General features: G+C 36.5%; 1 protein-coding gene across 3 annotated transcripts in view; it reads left to right on the top strand.

Moving 5' to 3' along the window:
* Positions 1-18,575, top strand: part of CEMIP (cell migration inducing hyaluronidase 1) — a 230,394-nt gene that overhangs the window by 106,068 nt on the left and 105,751 nt on the right. For 2 of the 3 annotated variants that reach the window (XM_074234001.1, XM_074234000.1), the window contains one exon: positions 12,464-17,176. In XM_074234001.1, the coding sequence (XP_074090102.1) occupies positions 16,978-17,176 (199 nt within the window). In that variant the 5' untranslated portion in view covers positions 12,464-16,977. The remainder of the gene's footprint in view (positions 1-12,463; positions 17,177-18,575) is intronic. The other variant, XM_074234002.1, reaches the window with a different exon arrangement.

Below are 18,575 nucleotides of genomic sequence, written 5' to 3'. Positions count from 1 at the left end.
ATGACAGGCACATGAACTGGATTTGAGGGAGGTGGGGCTGCGCTAAGTCACCAGCCTCACTTTCTCCTCCAGAGCCATCTAGGTCCAGTGGCCAGTCATAGATCAAGATAACTGTCCATGACCCTGGATGGAAGGCAATCAGGGTTAAGTGACTTGCCCAAGGTCACATGGCTGGTAGGTACAGTGGATAGAGCACTGGCCTTGGAGTCAGGAGGATAGGAGTTTGAATTTGACCTCATAGATTTTGACTGTTACTAGCTGTGTGACTGTGGGCAAGTCACTTAACTCTGATTGCCTCGTATCCATGACCATTTCCAGTCATCCTGATTCATATCTGCAGAAGGCTCCAAAGGAGAAAGTGAGGCTGGTGACTTAGCATAGCACCACCTCACTCAAATCCTAATCATGTATTGTCATGGCGTTAACTCCCTGATGCTATGGTCTTCTTTGAAAATGATGGACAAACATTATTATAATCTTCCCTGCCTTTAATTGAGCTTATCTGGGCACTGTAGCTCACACAATGCATTTCAAACTTAATTGTTCTTGTAATTGTTTCCTATGTGTTAGTTTCTTTGTTTAATTAGATCACAAGATCCTTTAAGTCAATGTCTTTGTCTTTTTTTTAATTCTTAATTTCTATATTCAGTTCCGAATTCTCTCTCCCTCCACCAATTCAGAAAGCAAGAAATATAATACTTAATTTGTTTATGTATAGAAGCACATATATACATAGATATGCTATATAACTGTACAAAACACATTTCCACATTGGCCATGTTGTGGAGGAAAATAGCAAGAAAAATAAAGTGGAAAAATATGTATCAATTTGTACCCAGAGTTTTTCAGTTCTCTCTCTCTGGAGATGGATAGAATATTTCATTGTGAGTTCTTTGGAATTGTCATGGATCATTGTATTGATCAGTGTAATCAAAAGTTCATGTCTTCTTCTTTCTTTGTATTCCCTACCTACCCCTATATCTAACAGGCCATTGGCATATCATATTAGAAATGACTTTATATCTTTGTTATGTTTTATTATTATAAAGACATTTCACACTCCTTATTTCATTGAATCTTTTAAAACAAAACTGTGAAATCAATAAAGTAGTGGAAATAGCCTTATCCACATTCCAGATAAGTAATTTGAGTCTCTAAGTAGTTAAATGGCTTGTCTAAGGTCACAAAACTAATAAACAGTGAAGTTGGGACTTGGTTTCAGTTCTTCTCCCTACAAACTACCCATCCCAGGAAATGTATTGGTTGATTGAGTCTTCATGTTGCTGCTCATTTGGCTACCAACTTATATGAAAATAGTTTAGGGGAATTTTTCAAAATTCTTATAGACAAATGAGCCTAATCAGAGCAACTTGAGGAGCCTGGAGAGAAATCAAGCAAACCAAAAGTGTGAAATTTTCATGGATCTACCTCGGACTACAATGAAAATAAAAATGATTCCATTTCAATTTATACAAATCACCTAACCTGTCAATAAAATATACAAACATGGAAAGATGATGAGCCAGATCATGAAGAAAGTGCCCCATGTCAGGTTGAAGATTCTGAATTATCATTGAGTTTCAGCTGAATTCTTCCTGTTAAGGTTCCCAGATTGTGGGGTTGTGTTCACTGACACAGCCCTGCCATGGCACAGCATAGCCTTTCATCTGATGGCCCAGATTGAGCCCTGTGGGAATCAGGAGGCCCTGCCAAGTTCCACTTTCGTAGAGTAATGCCATTGTTGATAAGAGCCAGTCAGCCAGCCAGCCAGCCAGCCAGCCAACCATCTGCGCTTGATACTGGCTTCCCTTAAGAGTAGTTCATAGAGAGAGCTCCAGATTTTCCTTTTATAGAATGTAGTAATTTGGGCCACTGTTTAGAAAGAATTGCCACTATATTTAAATGTCTTTGATTCTTTGTTTAAATATGGCAGTGGGGCATTGTGGAAAGAATCTTAGAGAGTTAAAACACCTGGGTTCAATTCTTAGCTGTTACATACTGGCTCCAGGGCATCCACGGGGTGACGTAGATAGAGCAGGGGACTTGGATTCAGGAAGACTCATTTTCATGAATTCAAATGCGCCTTAGGCATGTATTAGTTGTGTGACCCTGGGCAAGTCAAATGATCTAGAGAAGGAAATGGCAAATTGATACTAGAGATGAAGACAACAGGGTTTGGGTTAATTAAAGGGATTAAACAATAATACAGGCTAGATTTTTTTAAGGGAAATTTAGCAAAGTAAAGAGAGAAAGTGAGGACAGTTATAAGGTTATTGCAACTGGACCGATCTACTAATGGGATAATGAGTAGGCAGAGATAAAGGTAAGAACTTTAAAGGAAAGCATGGCATGGTATCTGTTCTGGGAGGAAGTAGGAGATTGCTAGGGAAGGATTTAGTAGTGGGTAATATTTAGACCAAGACTAAGTTTACTGTGCATGACCTGAGGAATCATTTTCAGGGTCTAACTCAATATATTTAGTTGTAACTTTTTGAAGGTCCAGAGATAAAGGCTGGGAGCCCAACAACCAGCTTTGGTAAAGACAGCTTTTATATTCCACTCCAGGTGTTTTCCATTTAGATAACAAAAAGAGTGATCTATTTATATAGCAATGGGTTGGAAGTCAGACTCATTAAATGATATTGTTCATACAAGACCAGCACAGAAGGAATTAGATGAACTATGGTCAGGACAGAGGGAATAGATTAATTATTCATTAGCATAACATTTTTCTCTGCCGAATATTTCTTCTGCTGCAAAACCACTCCAGTATCTTTGCCAAGAAAATCCCAAATGGGGTCACAAGGAGTTAGACAAAACTGAAACAAATGAACAACAAAAACAATAATATATACCAGTTATCCAAGCTAACTATAGCTTGGAGAAGTCACCTGACTTCTTGTGGCTTTAGTTTCCTCATCTGTAAAATGGAGATTATCATATTTGTCCTGCTAATCTCACTGCTTGTTATGAGGATCCAAATGAGATTATATATGTGAAGGTTGTAATTTAGCTCAGCTTTATAAATCAATTAAGTTTTTATGAGTGTATACATATATATATATATATATATATATATATATATATATATATATATATATATATATATATATATATATCCAAGTTTTTCCTAGTGTGCCCAAATTTCAACCAGTGGCTGTGTCAAAGATGACATTGCTTCTCTTCATCCAATTTCTTCTCAGAAACCAAGCCTGTTCATGGAAGTTTTCAAGAAGCCAGGGCGAAAGATGTTTAATTTTCTCTTGAATCCTCAAAGATATTGTAACCATAATCTCTCATAGCTTAATCTTTTACTTGTCATAATGGAAGTTCTACTGAATACCAGAAAAGATAATCATTGTTTCCTCTTTTCCTATATAGCATGCCTATTGTCTTGGCCAACTGAGTTTTTAGCTTAACAGTTGGCCATTTATGGTCAAATGAGATCTATTCTATTAGCCAGTCAGACCATCTATTGGCTGTGATTCTTGCTGGGGGACTTATCATAAGTCTTCTCCCATCATAGACTAGACAACTTTTAACACAACTTTGACCTCTGATTTCATTTATCCTAACAAAAAAAATATTTACACTGTCATTTTTCCCATTGCAAACTTTATTTCTTTTTGATTTGTTTTATATGGACCAGTATTTTGATGCTTAGATAAGAGCACATGGGATTGTATGTTCAATTGTTTTTGTCCTGATCTGGACTCCTCAGATGGATAACAAATGTTGACTAAACAGCGAGCAGAGGTCCTAAGGAATATTCCGTGGGAGGGTACATTCTTCCCCTAATATCAACTGAATTAGAACAATTATGTAATAATTATTTTTAAAATCTACTTATATAGCATTTACCCTGCTCAAGAAACTCCAATGGTTCCCTATTGCTTCTAAAATAAAATATAAGCTCTTCTCTTATTTTCATTCTTATTAGAAATCATTTACCTTTTTTACATATTACAGTCCATCCAGACTGGTTTTTTTTGCCATACTTTACCTACAGAACTCCATCTCCCATCTCATTGTCTTTACAATGGACATGTCAGAAATGCATTCTCACATTAACTCTTAGGATCCTTTGTTTCCTAGAGAACCCTACTTAAAGCACACAAAGTTTTCCTGAATGCTTTATGCTCCCATAAATTTGTCTTGTATTTATTTTGTATATGTTTATGTATGTACATGCTATTGCCCCCTGATAAAAGGCAAGCTCCTTGAGAGAGTGAGGAATGCTTCAGTTTTGTCTTTATATTTCCAGTGCCTCACATGTCCCCAGGACTGAGATGTTTAATAAATACTTGGTGACTGATTGTCAAATGTTTTTAAATATATTATCTCATCTGATCTACACTACAACCCTGGTAAATTGGGAGTAGAAGTATCATTTACAACCAGATGCGGAAACCGAGTAATAATCAGAACCAAGATTGAATCCCATTTCTTCCAACTTCATATATAGTGGATGTGAAAACTATATCCTCTATACCAACCTACTTATTTTGGAGCAAAAAGAGACTTCTGAAGTCCTTGAGAGCATGCAATTCCAAAATCACAGAACTGATGAATGACATAACATTCAACTATGATCTTTCCAAGTTCCAATTCCCTAGTCATTCTGCCGTATCTGACTCCAACCTTAGATTCTCTCATACCACTAATGTCTCAATCATTCTTAAATGTATCTAACTCTGACTTTAGCATATATTCAATGAATATTTATTAATCACTTTCTATGTATCAAGTACTGTGGTTGTAAGTACAAAGAATGAAATAATCCCTTCTCAAAAGCAGCTAACATTTCATTTGGGGAAGATGATGGTTTGTATAAATATATATGTATATATTTATACACACACTGATACATATATGTATATATTATATTCACACATATAAATATAAAGTGAATAAATACAAAGTAGTTGAATGCAAACAAATTTGGAAGGCAGACCATCAGCAGTTGGGGTATCAGAAAAAGTTTGGTATAGATTATATGTAAGCTATATATTTTTTAAATATGGATTTTTATTGATATATTTTATTTTTACACCATTTAATTTCCCCCCAAAAAACTCTGAAGTATGCTACATCAACTTGTGCAAGAGCTGATTGTTAAATTTTCAATGTGAGCATTTACACCTCAGAAATTAGCAAATGCTACAAAGCAGGTCTTGATTCTTTTTCTGTTGTTGATGGAGAAAATGCCACAAGTACATTTTCCCCCCTGGAGAACTGGTTGTTAAACATTTACCAGCTCATTTCAGACTGCATCCTTCTATCACTTCCTTCCACAGAACCATTACTTATATCAAAGAAAAAGGGGTATCTTAAAGGGAAGACAGGGATTCTGTGAGAGGGAAGGAAGTAGTGCATTTCAGGAATGCAAGATGGCCACTCCATTAATGAAGTCATTTAAGAATAAATATGGAACTACATAGAATTGACTGTATAGGTAGAAAAATCCATATATGTGTTATACATATGTATTTATAGAAAAATTCAAAGAAGTATTCTTCAGTTCAAATTTTCATGAATCCCTCTTGGGATTTTCTTGGCAAATTACCAGAGTTGTTTGTCATCTCTTTTTTCATTTATTTTGTAGATGAGGAACTAAGGCAAATAGGGTTAAGTGACTTGCCCAGGGTCACACAGCTAGTAAGTGTCTGAGGCCATATTTGAACTCAGGAAGATGAGTCTTTCTGACTCAAACCCAGAACTCTATCCACCTAAATTGACTTCAGAGAAGTGAAAGATATATTATTGTGGGCTAAAATATCAATCCATCAGGCCAGGCATTATGCTAGACTGGGATTTGGTAGGAAAGGCTTCATAAAAAAAACAGATTTTGAACTAGGTCTTTAGTGAGCATGAAAACAATAACTGATGCCTCTAAATTTTTAATATCAGTACAGTGGGAAAAACTGATAGATCTGGAGACAAATGATCTGGGTTTGAATCCTTGTTCTTAAGGCAGAATGGGTGACTTCTAAAACATCATTCTGCTCTAAGTTCTACAACCCTTTTGTCTTTCCTAACCATCCCAGAAATATCTAAGAAGCAGGCAATTTAAATATTATTACGTATTAAATATTATTACAATATTAATACACACATAGAGCTATGACCTATCAGAGTAGACTTGAGTTCTTTGCCTTTTTTATTTCAGGGTGTTTTGCTATGTTTGGATTGCAAAGAACAAGCAAACCTCTCTTAGATTAAAAGTGATTAAGCTTCAGATCAGAAAACTGACTCTCACAACAATGTTACTTTGATTTTGAGGGAATACAGCTGCCTCTTTGGACTACCCTAGGTTTCCTATTTCAGGACCACTTACAGTGTAGTGCCTCAAAGACCAGGCATCCCTGGCTGGACCATCCTACCACATGTGATATCAGCCAGGCCAAGTCTTTATCCAGAATCATAGCATGGAGATTGTGTCAAAGGGATTGTATTTTTTTTCCTGCTTGTCTCTGGCCCCCATCCCTGCTTTACTCTCACCAACTCCCACCAAGTCAGTCAATAAATGCATTATACAGTGTGGGTGATTTTCATGCGTAAAGACCCAGGTTTTCTATCTTCACTGACAAGGTTCTGAAAATCCTTCCTTTCCATTTATATGACTCCATCTGTTGTCTCATCTGTTGGTATAAAGTCGCCTTAGTCAGGGAAGGCATACCCATTAATGAGCCCATCTTGCCAGTTGGTTTCAGCATGTACAGCAGCATGTAGCAATTTGGGAGCAGAACTAGCAGCTGATTTTGCCTGATAAATTAATATTCATGACTGAAATTTAATGACTGGGTTCTAAAATCTATTTTTAGATTAAATTAAAAATCTAAACCTAGGCTCCCTCCTTTGGTCTTGAGTCTCCTACACAGAAGAAAAAACTAGTTTCTCTGACAAATCATGCTCAGAGTATTTCCTTAGTGGGTTTAATCTTGGCATAACTCTCTCCCCTCAAAAAACTGTTTCAGAAATAAATATTTATTGGGAAAAATCTTTTGCCATAGAGAGGAGACTTGGCCTTTTCTCTTTGAGGTTCAGTGTGCTGAAAGAAATTAGAGGTACCTTTTTAAACCTTCCATCTTCATTGATAGTCTCAATTTTGGCAGCAGTTGGGAAAGCCTTTGGAACTCCCTGAATTCCTAACCAGGTGCCAGGCAAGTGATAAAGGGATTTGGATTTACTAGTAGAGCAGGATAGAACAGGATTTACTATGATGTGCCCAAAGAGGTATTAATAATGTGCATCATTTCTGTTTATTATAAGAAAAGATCTGAGCCTCTTTAGGTCTGCAGGTGGCCATCAGGATGGGAATTTCCCATTTAAGACATTATAGTTAATTTGGGGGAAATAATAAAATAAATGTGGGGAGTGTGTAATGTGTGTATAAAGAAAGTGTTTGTAATACAAACTGTAACTTTTAACTAATGGCATAACTGAAGTGGAAGCAGTAATTAATGAGCCAGGAAATTCTCTCCTCCACAGAGCAGAAGGAAAGGCAAAAAAAAAAAATACCCACAACTCACCATGTGAAATGTTGCCAAATAGCTCTTTAACTATTAGTCGCCCTAACAAATCATCATTTTCCCATCTAATCAATGTAAATGAACAGTGCATGGGGCAGTCATTAGCTATGGAATGCCTAGAACTAGAGTGAGTATTTCTAGAGAAAGCAAAAGCCAATTTGTATTTCCTTCATGCTGTTTCCCTTTGCTTTTGTTATTTGTCCCTTTTTCTCCAAGAGGACCATAACATCAGGAAGGTCACGCCTTGACTTGCAAATCAGTTGGATTTGGGGGGGGGTCTGGTAAAATCACCAATCTCACTCTCCTTCCAGAACCATCTGGGTCCAGTAACAATATATAGATCAAGATGACTGGAGATGGTCTAGGATGTGTTTTTGCTATAATAAGAGAAACATGAGATATTAGTAATTTCAAGAGGAAGAACCAGTTCAGGCTCAAGGAACAAGTAACATTTTTCCTTTGTGGCCAGCGAAAAGACAAGTATCCTCTAGGTTCTTCTTTCTAATTAGATTGGGTGGTAGGAAATATTGTTTCTATATGAAGGTATACATAATTATTGATGTATTTTATATTAGGTGATGGCAGCATTTCTACATGGACATTACTTTTTGATTGTATTATTTCCTTTATGAAATTTGTTAAAGTATTATGGCAAGCTGAAGGAAGGAAATAAGATTCTCCACTAAGTGAGTTTCAAATGTTTTCTTACTTGATCTTTGCAACAATCCTGGGAGGAAGTTTCTATTATTATCCTCATTTTATAATGGAGGAAACTGAAAAAGTCCGAGGTTAAGTGGTTTGCCCAAAGTAATAAGGCAAATAAATGTCTGAGGCTGAATTTGAATTTAGGTCTTCCCAATTTCAGGCACATCACTAGATTCGCTGTACCACCCATCTACTTTTTTGGAAATTAGAGATTAATTCTGACTTAAAACCTTTTAGACTTAAATAACCTTTAGGTTATTAAGGTTATTAATAGGTTATTAAGCCATGTGGTTTTTCACATGGAAACCCCAGGACTTGACTGCAAATATTAGTTAGCCTTTCTCCATTGCAGTTTTGATATATCATTGGTCAGCATAAGAAATTAAATCAGAATTTTGGGGGGTAAGTTTTGCAGAAGCTGCAGACAATACACACAGGCCAGCAAACAACACAGAAAAAATTTAGAAACTCAAAAATGCATAAAATATATTCATAATATATCAACATATATTAAGTTTTAATATATACACACAATTTCTTTTTTTAAAGTTATAATAAGTGAAAAGTTAAGGTTTACGAAAAGAACTCTAAAGCCAGTGTAAAACACACAAAAGTTACTTCACTTAACCCAGATTTTCCAGATTGTGGGGTTCCACATCTCTGATTCCAGCAATATGAGATAACTATATTTAATATTAACATTCAGAGCTGATAGGGTGTTTCCCCTTAACAAAACCAGGTGAGTCCTGCCCTTTCCTCCAGGTAGGAAGCTATCATTGATTTAAGCTCTTCCTGTATTCAGTACCAGGCTGCTTCTAACTTTAAAGCAGTCTTCTATCAAAGTAAGGTCTCAGAAGGAAGATTCTCACTCTTCTTTTGTTTCAACCTTGCCTACATATAATTGAGGCAGATTAGAATAGTCAGTGGCATTTAAAAAAAAAAAGGTCAACTATCCAAATAATGCTTTGAATTTCTTTGGATATTTCTTAAATAATGAAAAGCCAAAGTTTAGGATAAAAAAAAGGAACAGCATAAAGTCAAAGCTTTGGTTGTATATAGATTTTATTTAACTTGGACTTCTGTGTTTTCAACTTCAGTCAGACCCAAGTTTCTCAGCCATAACTGGAATTTGAGACTAAGGATTGGCAGTGGTGGCACCTGAAGTGATTAAAGAAGGAAATCATTAACCTTTCCAGGTGCCAGGCAGAAAGAAAGTATGCCAGCATGGAGACAGGATACTTGAAAGAAGAGCTGCATACCAGCTGAAATCATATGGAAAACTTCTATTTTGCCATGAGAGAAGAATAAGAAACTCTCAAAAGTCCCTATATCAATGACAGAGGCCTAAATGGGGTGGCTTCCATGCTACTAATGGAGAATATCTTAGTGTTGCTTTTCTCAAAAGCTATCTTTGTGAACTTCAGTCCCCCTTGCTCCCCTTTAGGTCTATTAATATTGGTAGATTTGTAGTCTGAGATAGAAAAACAACCTTACCTCTTCTTTGGTGAATTCACTGTGGAAATAAGTGATTCTTATGAACAGATTCTAGAATCCACAACACTGCTCTCATTTAGAGAAAATACATTTAATTCTTGAATTACGTAAAGTAGTAATGCTGAGAGAGATAGAGAGACAAAGACAGAGACAAAGAATGAGACAGAGAGAGAGAGAGAGAGAGAGAGAGAGAGAGAGAGAGAGAGAGAGAGAGAGAGAGAGAGAGAGAGAGAGAGAGAGAGAGAGAGAGAGAGAGAGAGAGAGAGAGAGAGAGAACTAGCCCCAAGAATAAGAGAACATTATTAAGTAGATAACTCTGTGTCAGACCTGGTTCTATACCCTTTATAAATATCACATTTGATCCTCATGGCAACACTGAGAGGTAACTACTATTATTATCTATATCTTACAGTTGAGGAAACTGAAGCAGACAGTGGTAAAGTGACTTGCCCAGGGTCACACAGGTAAGACGTGTCTGAGACTAGTTCTAGATTCAGATTTTCATGACTCTGCCAGGCTGTTTTCTATACACTGCAGCCTTGCTTGTCTCTAAAAAACTGCCATAAAAATAAGGCTCCAAAATCACTTTATCCAAGTTTCTAAATCATTAGGCAAAGGGTGATTTTTTTCATATCACTTTGGATAGGGAGTTTTTGTATGCCTCCAATTTTCTCTGTTTCAGTAAATAAATGAAGAAAAACTGGGAAGAATAGCAGGAAGTTCAGAATAGGGTGATAAAGAAGATCAAAACAACACTCCTAGAAAGGAGTTGGATTTCATATGGGCCATTCCATGTGAAGAATGAGAAAGAACAGAACAGTATGGTGTGGAGGAAAGAGGGCTAAAATTTTACATTTGAGTCTCAGGTCTACTACTTACTAAGCTTTGTGACTTTAGCTAAATAACCTCATTTCTCAAAGACTCAGTTTCCACCCTGTCAAATAATACTTGCATTTTTCTGCCTCCCAGAATTTTCAAAATGTGGATTAAAATAAATAATTAACATAATATTGACCAGTCAGTTTTTACTGTGCTGAGCTTAGAAGCAGCTCAAGTTTTCCTTTTTCCCCACCCAAATATAAACTGAATATGAGCAAGACCTAATATTAACAAGTTGTGCACCATTGTGTCACAGTAGCTGTGTTATCTACTCACAGGTCATTGCCATGGTCTAACTTGGGGTAGAAATCATCTAATCAGGGCTGGAGAAAGTTAGAGCAATGGTAGAGGAATCATCCTCAAAGGAGGTGAAAAATGAATTTAACATGCCATTCTCCAAATCCTATTTTGCTTTTCTACTTCCCATTTGCTCAGAAACTTCTGTTGCCAGTTCTAAGTACAGTCAGGGATGATCTGATTCAGAAGGCAGCTATATGTGTGAAATGACCTTTTAAAATAATGTAAGTTCATTCAACAGACGGTTTCTACAGTTGGGGAGTGAAGTGGGAGAGAGAGACAGAGACAAAGAGAAAATAATAACTATTGCTAGCATTAATAAAGTGCTGTAAGATTTGCAAAGAGCTTTATACAGACCTACAGGAGAGAGGAGGGCAAAGAGGATATTGGAAAGAGCAAAATAAAGGCTCTCCTGTCCAGATTTCCATAATGATCCTTTCATGTGAGTGCTGGCACACATTTGGCATCATCTCATTGGCTGCTGTTTGGTGTTCTGTTTAAAAAAAGAAGAAAATGACTATGTAGAAACACTATTTTCCCCTGAGTCTTGTCTTTTAGTTGCAATTTAAGTAGCGTAGAGGTTAGACCTAGGAAAATTATATTTTGAGTAGCAAGAACTTCTTTTTCTTCTCTATCTCGAGGATGGATAGTTTGTGGTAGAGGGTTAGCTTCATTCTGTTGGCTATTGCTCTTTGTTGATTAAAGCTAATATCCATTTATTCTGAAATGAGAATTCTTTTTCCCTTGTCATGACAATGAAAGACTTGTCTATTCATTCTTTCTCTTACCCCAGGAAAAGATCTCCCCAATTGTACCTCTGGGCTTCTAATATGTTCTAGCTGGAGGTCTTGAAATAGTGCCTATTCCTCTCCTTATGATCCGTAAAGATACACTTAAATAGTAACATTACATTTGTTCAGCATTTCATGTTTCCTCTTCAGTGAAGAAAATTCCTTTACTTTTGTATTTTGGGATTTACTCTGCAATCTCTAATGCCTATAGAAAGGCCTCTAATGCCTTGGAAAGTTAGATATTGTTCCTAGGGGCATGAAGCCAGTGTGTTTCAGAGGCTGAGGCTTGAGTCCAGGTCTTCCTGATTTCTGAGGCCAATTATCTATCTATTAATTCATGCTTCCTCTTGGGAAATATATTAATGTCCTTATTTTACGGATAAGGAAACAGGGATTCACCAAGTGTTCACATGATTTGCCAAAGGACATAGAGCTAATAAATGGAACACCTGGGAATCAAACCCCAGATTTTTAAATTCCTAATTGAATGTATTTTCCATATCACCAGTTACCTCTTTACATAAAACCATGCTTTTTTTCCTAGGACCCTTTCAAAGCTCACAAAGTACATTACGGAGGGCACTTAGCCTCCATACTCCTTTAAGGAACCGAGAATGCAGGTATTCTCAACCTCATTTTATAGAGACATAAGAGGCCTTGGGATCATTTTTGTACAGATTTTGTTGGCTGTTTTCCAGTGACTCTATGAACTTTTCCAAGGGTGGTGACTATAAAATTCTGCTTCTTTCCCCTTTTCCTCTCTAGGTGATAGTGGGATATGAAGACAACTTTCAACCCAGTTGTTTGGAAGATGGAGGAAAAACACAAATGACTCTCGTGTTTAATGGATCAGAAGAAAAGACAAAGAAAGGAGGCGAACATAGGGGGTGCTGCAGTGAACTTTATTATACTGCCCAGCTTTGACTTCATTTTCAACAGTGCAATGACTCTGGAGATTCTCTTTATAACCCCATACAGCCACGGCCTTTTTCCAGAACACTTTCAGACCTAGCTAACAAATAGGTCAAACTGAATGTGGACTTGAAAAAAACAGAGTATCCAAAACATATTGAGAATCATGGTACATTAGTCTGATGACTTAGAGATGATCTTGGAGTGCCAAACTTTTTAAATGCGTGTTTACATTCCTCCCACAAAGGAAGACATACCCTCATCATTCCTTTGGAATCATCTTCATCAAGTTAGAACCCTGACAGATCCAAGGCTCCTAATCAGACTTCAGAGAATGTGTTTTCTGATATATCATGGGTATTGACACTTGCAGTAGCTGCCAGCCACCAGCTAATGGCTTCCTGCATTGACTTTTTAGCATTGTTTGCTAATATTCACTTTTTGGAAGCATCCAGCAGCTGGGAACTATTTCAAAGAGTGTGTCTTGCCAGACAAAGGGGATTAGAATCCTACTTCCCTTTGCCAGATGGCTTTTAATGGCAAACTGCAAAAAAATTCTTCTTAGGAGAGAATTCAATGATTAGATAGAGAAACTTTCTTCAATTCAACAAGCATTCATTAGGCATTCATCTACTCTCTGCAAAGCACTTGGCACACAAAGACAATGTTGAACAGTTCCTGCCCTTGAGTAACTTACTTTCTACCTTTATTTTAAATAATACTTCATAGCATGTAAACTTTCAAAACATTGGAATTTTAATGTAAAGATGACCACTTGTGAGGAAAAATAACTGCATTATAAAAAAAGCAACCCTGTGTTTTTATTCAATGACATGAATTTTGCTCCTGTGGATAGCACAATTGCTTTGGTCCACAGGGACCAGCAACTCTAACTTTATAAATGTAATTTTGAGATAGCAGAAATTTTCCTTACTGATAGAAAAAAAAAGTTGTTTTTTTTTCAAAGTAGAATTTTTTTTAATTTTTAAATTTTTAAAAATTTTTTTAATTCCCTCTAGCAAGAATCTGTGAACTTTTTATTTTTATATTATACTAATTGTATTTCAGTGTAATTAGTTTTCTTCATAATCCTATATATCTTATGTTTTGAATTTAAAAGAACATAAATTTAAGGATACCTCAACAGACCAAGCTGAGTCAACTGATACAGTGCATTTTTTTATCCAAAAGGCAAGGAAAATAGAGATAGTAGGGTGAAAATTTTTTATTTCAGAGTGAAATGAAATGTTTGTTCATATTTAAAATAGATTTACATACATAAACATATCTATGTACTTGCATAGAAGAAATTATAGTAAAAGCACTTCAAATTAGTGTACCTATTGGCTCACCTGGTCCTTTTAATGTAAAAAACATTACTTTGAGGTTCATAGGTTTTACTAGACTGCTGTTAAGGTTTATGACACACAAAAAGGATTAAGACCCTCTTCATTTCCCTATTGTGTATTTTGTTTGAGATTTTGATGTGATATAGCCTCTGATAAGGTCCTACTCTGGGCCTTTTTTGTGCCTTGGAGATAACCTGAATTATGTTAGCAGACTGCAAGCTCTGGCAGGGTCCACCAAGCCTGTCAGGGTTTCAAATATGAACCTGAAATGATATATTGTCATTTGAAAGTCAACTTAACAGTATTCTGATACACTCAATACCAGATGGCTAGCTTCCAGATGAAGACTTTTTCTGGTTACAATAACTATTAAAGCACTGGAAAAGTGTCATAATTTTTACCCTTGGAGGGAATAGATCTAAAATTGATAAAATTATAGATCTTTGCAATTTGAAATAGTAACAATAGTGAAAGGAACACTGGGCCAGGAACTGGGAGACTTGAGCTCTGCCTAAAATATACTCTATAAAGGTATTGTGTAAGGATCCAATAAAATAAAATATGTAAAATGATAATGTAAGTGATAAATAAAGTGATAAAATGTAAGTGATATATAAACAAATATTATTACAAACATAATTATCATTGGTAACTAATAATATTAATAATAATAGCTAACATTAATAGTCACCGTGCTAAATACCTCTCATTTATTATCTCCTTTGATCTCCCCCAAAACCCTAGGAGGCAGGTGCCATTATTACTCCTATTTTACAGAAAACAGAGGCAAACAGCTAGTAAGTATCTGAGGCCAGATTTGAACTTTGATCTTTTTGACTCCAGGCCCAGAACTATCAGTAGATAGTACCTAATTGCCCCCTAATATTATTTTAACTCATAGAGTTTCAGAGCTAGAAGGGACTTTAGTGATAACATCTCCTAATTTTGCAAAGGAGAAGATAGAGACTTCTTCAAATGGTTGAATAGCTTGCCCAAGTTCACAGAGTCAGGACCAGAAAGCTAGGTGATCTGACCCAGTCCTGTGCTCTTTACAATATAGTCTCCCATATGCCATCAGTGTGATTGGTAGAAGATGAATGAGATTTAGAGTCAGAAAATTTGAGTACAAATATCAGCTCTGACACTTCACACCTGTTTGACCTTGGACATGCCATTTAAGTCATTTAATGGCTCTCAGTTTCCTTATCAGTATGATGAAGAGCTGAACTGTGATCGCTAAGATTTCTTCATTTCTAAAATCTAGGATCCTATGGGTTCTTTATATCTACAACACAAATCTCGGGCTATTGGATCAAAAGAGAACAGAAATACTTTCTTCCCAAGAGTCTATGTGATCACATTGGCCTTCTTAGGGCTGAGTAGACATTCTATCTTTTATCCTGGGGACAGCAAATTTTTCATCTGCTCATCTTCTTCCCTACTTCTCACTGACGAGGCTCTGGATGCCTCAGGAAAGGTATTACTATATCAGGTGACGTGTGATTCTGAAAATTTGAAGTAAACAAAGAGAATTTGTTCCATTATGTCTGACATAACTGATGCCACCTCAGGCAGAATGACTATTAAGATGTCATTACTAGTATTGATATATAGCATATATTTTAAAATCAGTCACCTAATAACATTTTTCTCCTTTAACACATCCACTCAATATCATGCAGGTAGAAAAGATCAGGCCAAATAAATCTTTGTTGTATCATTCATTTACCTGACTCAAATTTTAACCTACTCCCCCATTCAAACTTTAAACTTTAATTTATGTAGCTACAAGAGATCTTCAAAACTGACCAGTACAACCTCATTTGAGAGATGGTCTTTACTTCAAGTTGAAGAGTTAGGGATAATTTTTATTTTATCTGAGCAAGTATTGAAAGGAGAAAGTTCATCTGAAACATGACTTAAATGGCCTAGGCCGGTGCTTTGAATACAGTTGATTGTTAATATGTGTTGGCTGTTTGATTAAATAAAAGCATTTTTATCCACATTTAATTATAAGGGAGGAGCAGCTGGGTGGGAAAGTGGATAGAGTTCAGGGACTGAAGTCAGGAAGACTCATCTTCCTGACTTTAAATCTGGTCACTTACTAGCTGTGTGACTCTGTCCTTTCATCCTAATTGCCTCAGTTTCCTCATCTATAAAATGAGTTGGAGAAGGAAATGGCAAACCATTCAGTATCTTTGCTAAAAAAAACATAACACCCAAATGGAGTCACAGAATCAGAGACAACTTTTTAAAAAAGAACTACAATTAATTATAAAGGAATGGAGTCTTTTTAAAGTCCCCTAGCTCCTCATCTTCTGCCACCACTTTGCATAATAAGTACTGGGAGATGAAGAGGGAGAATTAAAAATGAATATTTGCCTCTAACAGTCTAACCTAAGTGAGGTAATGTAGTGTTGTTCATTTGAGTAATTCCCACCTTACTTTTTTTTAGGTGTTTTTTTTTTTTGCAAGGAAGTGAGGTTAAGTGGCTTGCCCAAGGCTGCACAGCTAGGTAATTATTAAGTGTCTGAGACTGGATTTGAACTCCAGGACCCGTGCTATATCCACTGCACCACCTAGCTGCCCCCACCACCTTACTTCCAATGAGGGTTGATTTACTTCTCTCTTTAGGTAGGAGGTTCAGGGCTAAGGATGAAATTTCATCTGTGATTCAAACTCTGGTGCAGCAGGACAAGTGCAGTGGTGAAGTCCAGCCTTCCTGTTGGACTCTAGCAAAAAAGCCATTACCCAAGTTATGGTGGGACCAGAAAGCCCGTTCATACAGAACCATATATGAACCTTGAGTGTTCAGTCTTGGCTGTGTTTTTTCAATAGTGTTTATGTGAGCAAGCAAGTGTGCATCCTATGTGTCTACTGTTCAGTGCTCTTGGATCCTCTTGCCATGTGTCTACCCTGTATTCCTTCATTACTTGGCTTTTTGTGTTTGCCATCCTCTTCATGTTGGATCGAGTTGAAGGGAATTGAAATCCTACATTGATGCCATAGTTGAATTATATGGGAAAGTTAAAGGGTTACTTGGTTAGTAAACTTCAGGAAACAATTGACTTTCTGCCACTGATGGACTTTGGTTTCAGCTACTTCCCCAGAATGAAAGAGAAAGCTGGACAAGCTGGGAAGTATCCCTCTCTTCTCAAGATGGTACTGGCAGTCAGCAGGCTTGGGTTTGTCTTCTTCACTCCTGCTCTATTCCCAGGTGAGTAGTTTCCAATGCTGAAGTGATGATAAAGGATCATGGGTCTCACAACTAAGGTTTTGATGTCTACAGGATGGTCCAGACCTCTAGTGGTAGTGACCCAGAGATTCAAGAGAATTACCAGAATGAGGTAACCTCTAACAAAAGGGTGAAAGGAGGAAGTCTGGAAAGACGTGTGTGAAAGAATGAAATGAACACTGATCTTGCCATCAGAATACTTGAGTTTGAGCAAAATCTCTTCTGTTTACTCCCTGTAAATGACGAGTTTGACTAACTTCACTGTATTTCTATTTCTGTACCTTAAAATTAGGTGGGAGGTATGATTTATATCATCTCTAAGATTTTTCCAAAATAAGTTAATTCTAACAAAAAGTTATTTAGTCATTCTTTCATGTATGACTTCTGTAGTTTGTTTTTTTGCTTTGTCCAGAAACTCAGCTGAGATAGCAAAATTTTAAAATTAAACCTATTTAAATGTAGATGAAGAAAAATAGACTAATAACCTTTTAATAGTCATTTAATTATATATAAATTGGATTAAAAATTAAGTTTCGATTTTATATAAATTGTTTATATAAATATATAAATCACGTGGGCTTCCCTTTGAATATCAGAGTAATTTAGTATTAGATAACAGGTGAGGATTCAGACAAACACTTTTTCAAGACAGCTATATGTCTCAGGTGGATGTACAGGAGTGAGGCAGAGACATCTGATGTTAGGCAAAAGGCCAATGATCAAACAAGTCAGTGATTAGACCAAGAAGGTTGACAGAAGCTCAGACCTTTAGAATTCTAGGGAGAGGTAGGAGGTAGAGACAAAACAGGCACATAGCACACATCCTAGAGATCCAGATGCAGGTGACAGAGAAGTAGCCCAGAGGACCTGGGAATTAGGTGGGATTCTAGTTTCTTGTGACCTGGGCTATTAAATATTTCAAGGAAGGGATTCAGGAACAGTGGAGTAAAATTGGAGCCCTATCTCTGGAAATGAGTATTCTAGGTTTGAAATCACAACCAGAATACAATTGTTTGATCTCTGAAATCATGCCTACTTTTATTCCTATTACCCTGGGACCAGATTTGTCACCAAATCTGGAATTATCAATTTGAGAACTGAAGGTGATATGGGGTCAGGCATCCAGGCCAATTATTCCAGTGGGAGAAAGGAGCCCATTGCTGAAGTTACTAGAGAGAATGATTAGGCAGCTCAAATATATCCAACTTATCCCCTTCAGTTTCATTTAATGTCTCAGAGCAAAAGTAGAATATTTTGTGAGTCAAAAGACAAAATCAATTGATACAATCAATAAAAATCAAGTTTAGAATCAAAGTTTGTAAAGGAAAGTACATTTTAAATGTTGATGAAGATTTACAAAAAACAATTTTCTGTCTCATTT

Source organism: Macrotis lagotis, chromosome 4 (genome assembly GCF_037893015.1).
Source record: "Macrotis lagotis isolate mMagLag1 chromosome 4, bilby.v1.9.chrom.fasta, whole genome shotgun sequence".
Classification (NCBI taxonomy): domain Eukaryota; kingdom Metazoa; phylum Chordata; class Mammalia; order Peramelemorphia; family Peramelidae; genus Macrotis; species Macrotis lagotis.
This window is presented reverse-complemented; position numbering and strand designations above follow the sequence as displayed.